This window comes from Limulus polyphemus, unplaced genomic scaffold, assembly GCF_000517525.1.
Source record: "Limulus polyphemus unplaced genomic scaffold, Limulus_polyphemus-2.1.2 Scaffold599, whole genome shotgun sequence".
Classification (NCBI taxonomy): domain Eukaryota; kingdom Metazoa; phylum Arthropoda; class Merostomata; order Xiphosura; family Limulidae; genus Limulus; species Limulus polyphemus.
The window spans coordinates 339,924-343,248 of NW_013666209.1; the positions used below are offsets into that span (position 1 = coordinate 339,924).

Sequence of the window (3,325 nt, forward strand, 5' to 3'; positions counted from 1 at the left end):
CTCTGTTAAACTTAACATATACTTAATTATGCCATTACTTATTCAAAATGATTATTTTTCTATCAGTGTTTAAAAGTTGAGTACAAATTCCCTTATGACTGAAATTTGTTTCTAAGGAGTTATTAATTCACATATAAACCTTTTTTTTTTATTCCCCACAACACTTAAAATACATTTATACCAGATTAAAAGTATTCCATCTTAGCATTTTTAGTGTGTATGGGGGGAGGGATGCTTCCAGACCTCCACAGAATCTCAGGTAAAACTGTAACCAATGGGAAAAAATGAAGAAAATTATTTCAAAATCAAACATCATAAAAAGTAACACTGACACAAATGTAACATAAAGAAGTAAAATGTTTATTTTCACACAAAGTATTTTGGGTGTGTTTCTATCCACACTTTGTGAGAATCTGTTAGGATTCTACTGGCTAACCTCTTGTACGATTTTTTCTCCTGAAGCAGAGTGGAGAAAAAAAAAACTTTTCAGAGAGAGATGAAGACAGGAAGGATTTTGTTAATATCCTGTTTTAGTCAGATCAGGGCCCTAGCATGGTAACCTAGAATCCTAGGTAACCTATATCAGAGGTTATCCTCACATTACATTTTATGGGAGTTTAACTAAACTGTGCACATCTTTGTATCACTCCTCCACTAGTGTTTACTTCATACCTCTGAACGAATGAGTACAACTCTCTTGAATGACCACTGCAATAATTAATTTTGAATGAGGCAATAATTAGAGTAAGTTAAGGTTGACTACATTTTGTTTGCACAGATGTTAACTAAATTCAAGAACGTGTACGAATATTTCTACCTCATTAACAATATATTCTTATTATACTTATGAAAGGGTAAGATACTGCCAGTTTTAACTGCCACATCCTTGTAGTGTCCAGAAAAATACAGGATAAAAGTTAGGAACCCTAAGATTTAACAGCAACTTCAAACTTTTACAACTAGATCAAGTTGGAATGACTTATGGTTGTCTTGAATATTTAATAAGATAAGAACATTAACCAAGTTACCTAGTATTGGTAACTTTAGACAATTCCAAGGTCATATATAAGTTAAAGAAACAAACTGATGTTCTGCATTTGATCCATAAAATTCCACACCATCACCATTCACAATGTCAGAGCTAATACTGGTGAAGTTTTTTTTTAATCCAGATCACTGACCCATTGCTAAGTAAAGTAATAAATGTTTAGGCACAAGACAATAATGTTGGTGACATATCTGCACAGAAAGAAATTTATAGACATAACTATACAAATAAATTTCTTCCCATTATAAAAAAACATCTGATATGCTATTTGATTTAATTAAAGCCAGTTAAGTCACAAACCATTCCTGCATGGTTACACTTACTTGTGGTTAACTCAAGGATTAGACTAAAAACAAGCTAAAAGTTACCATATAAATAATTTTTATCTTAACTCTTAAAAAAAAAAAAAACAATTTTATACGTATTAATATAATTTCAAAATATATTATAAAAGCGACTTAACAGCCATTCTTCATATACACAGAGTCACACTTCAAAGCTTTAGGAAGTGTTTTTGTCTTGAAAATTGAAGGTAGCTTTTGTACAAGGTAATGGCCCATATGTATACAAGCATCCTGTTAATTGTCCTCTATGCTTTGTCACCAATATCCTTTAAATGTGTAAAATATTGATGAATTATATTTCCTTATAAAAAAATCTATGTTTAGCTAGCCACTGTTTAATTTAGCAAGTGTGTGTTCCTATTCAGAAACAAACATTTTTCTCTAAACTGCTCCAAAGAAAGGACCATAGATAAGGAAATGACGAGAAATTGTCTGAGAATAGAGATGAGAGTTATTATGTCAACTATATTATATGCAATAAGAGCAAAACACACATTAATAAATTACAATTCCATGAAATAAACTAAATAACTATGATTCTTTAATGTAAATGATGGAGTGAAACCAGGGTAATTATGATAAAGTAAACCATACATCTTTCATACTTGGCTTAAGTAACTGAATAAAGTAACAGCACTAGACTATTGTGAATAGAATGCAAGACTGTTAAGCTCAAGCATAACTATCTGTGCTCTCTGGCTGAGCCTAATTCAATTGTAACAGTCTTTACTGCCTGATGAAGGAAGGGCATCTGCTTCAAATGTTGCATAAAATAAATTAGAAAAAAGTTTTCATTTAGATGTGTCAATTTATTCTTTATTATCTTTTATCAAAGTTTGGGAGTGTTGAGCTCGATAAAAAATTAAGAAGTTTATAAGCTTAGATTCCAGAAAAAAAGGGGTTCTATTTTTCTATGTTACACAGCTACAACAAACACATTTTTATGTGCATGTGTAGTAATTACAATAGTATGATATCCTAAAATTCAATCTTTTTTTAATATTTTTATTTTAAAATTTAACATAACTTTGTGCTAAAGTCACCATTTCTGACTTATGGTCTTTAATTTTCATAGTTATTTCCATGTTTTTATAACAAGTTGATTGATTTTTCTTGGTTTTTGAAACTGCTCTTCTAATTGTAGATTTACATACATCTCAAATCTTATCAATAAAATAATGAAGTTAAATTTTATGACAGCAGGTCTAATTGTTTTTAGGTTTAACCATCAAAATGTAACAAAACCATGACAACGATTTTGATGTGTAACAGAATCCCTTGTTAAAAGTCTATCACAAACGTTTACTCACACACACACAAAGGAAGAGACATTCTTTGGGAGAACAGACCAAACTATGTGACTGTATTTGTTAGGAAATTTTAATTTTTATGTATTTGTAACAACTTCATTCTCATGTAATAACACTAAAGTAAAATAACTCCAGAATTTGGGTTGTATAATACATAAGCTTTTCCTACTAACTCAAAATTATGAAAAGTTTTATATAATATCAGTAACAAAAGGTAAAATGACTAAGCAGCATAATTAGTGACATACATTCACACATTAGTGACACACAAGCAAAGTGAGGATTTGAGAACAATACTTTTGATCTTTCTAAACATAAATCTAGCCTAGTAAAAGTTACAGAGTGATTAAAAAATCAGGGATAATCACATGGATCACCACAAAATGTCACTGTAGTTCCCATTAAAATTTCCACCTTGAAAGTATAGCTTGTCATATATAAATTATATTTCAGATCTAAAAATATGCTAATAAGTGGACCAGCCCTAGATTCACTAAGATAAAGGATAATGAAAAGCATTAATATCAGTTAATAATTTCATTACTTATTGACAGTTTGGAATTCGATGACGAGGAATCCACTTTGAGACTAATAATGGTTGGAGACGAATTGAATGGGTAATG

At 30.2% G+C, this 3,325-nt stretch overlaps 1 protein-coding gene across 2 annotated transcripts in view; it reads right to left on the bottom strand.

Annotated features, from left to right (window-relative positions):
• Positions 1-200: 200 nt before the first annotated feature.
• LOC106459377 (UV-stimulated scaffold protein A-like) overlaps positions 201-3,325 on the bottom strand; it is a 44,886-nt gene continuing 41,761 nt past the window's right edge. The window contains exon 17 of one of the 2 annotated variants that reach the window (XM_022385849.1): positions 201-265. In XM_022385849.1, the coding sequence (XP_022241557.1) occupies positions 256-265 (10 nt within the window). In that variant the 3' untranslated portion in view covers positions 201-255. The remainder of the gene's footprint in view (positions 266-3,325) is intronic. The other variant, XM_022385850.1, reaches the window with a different exon arrangement.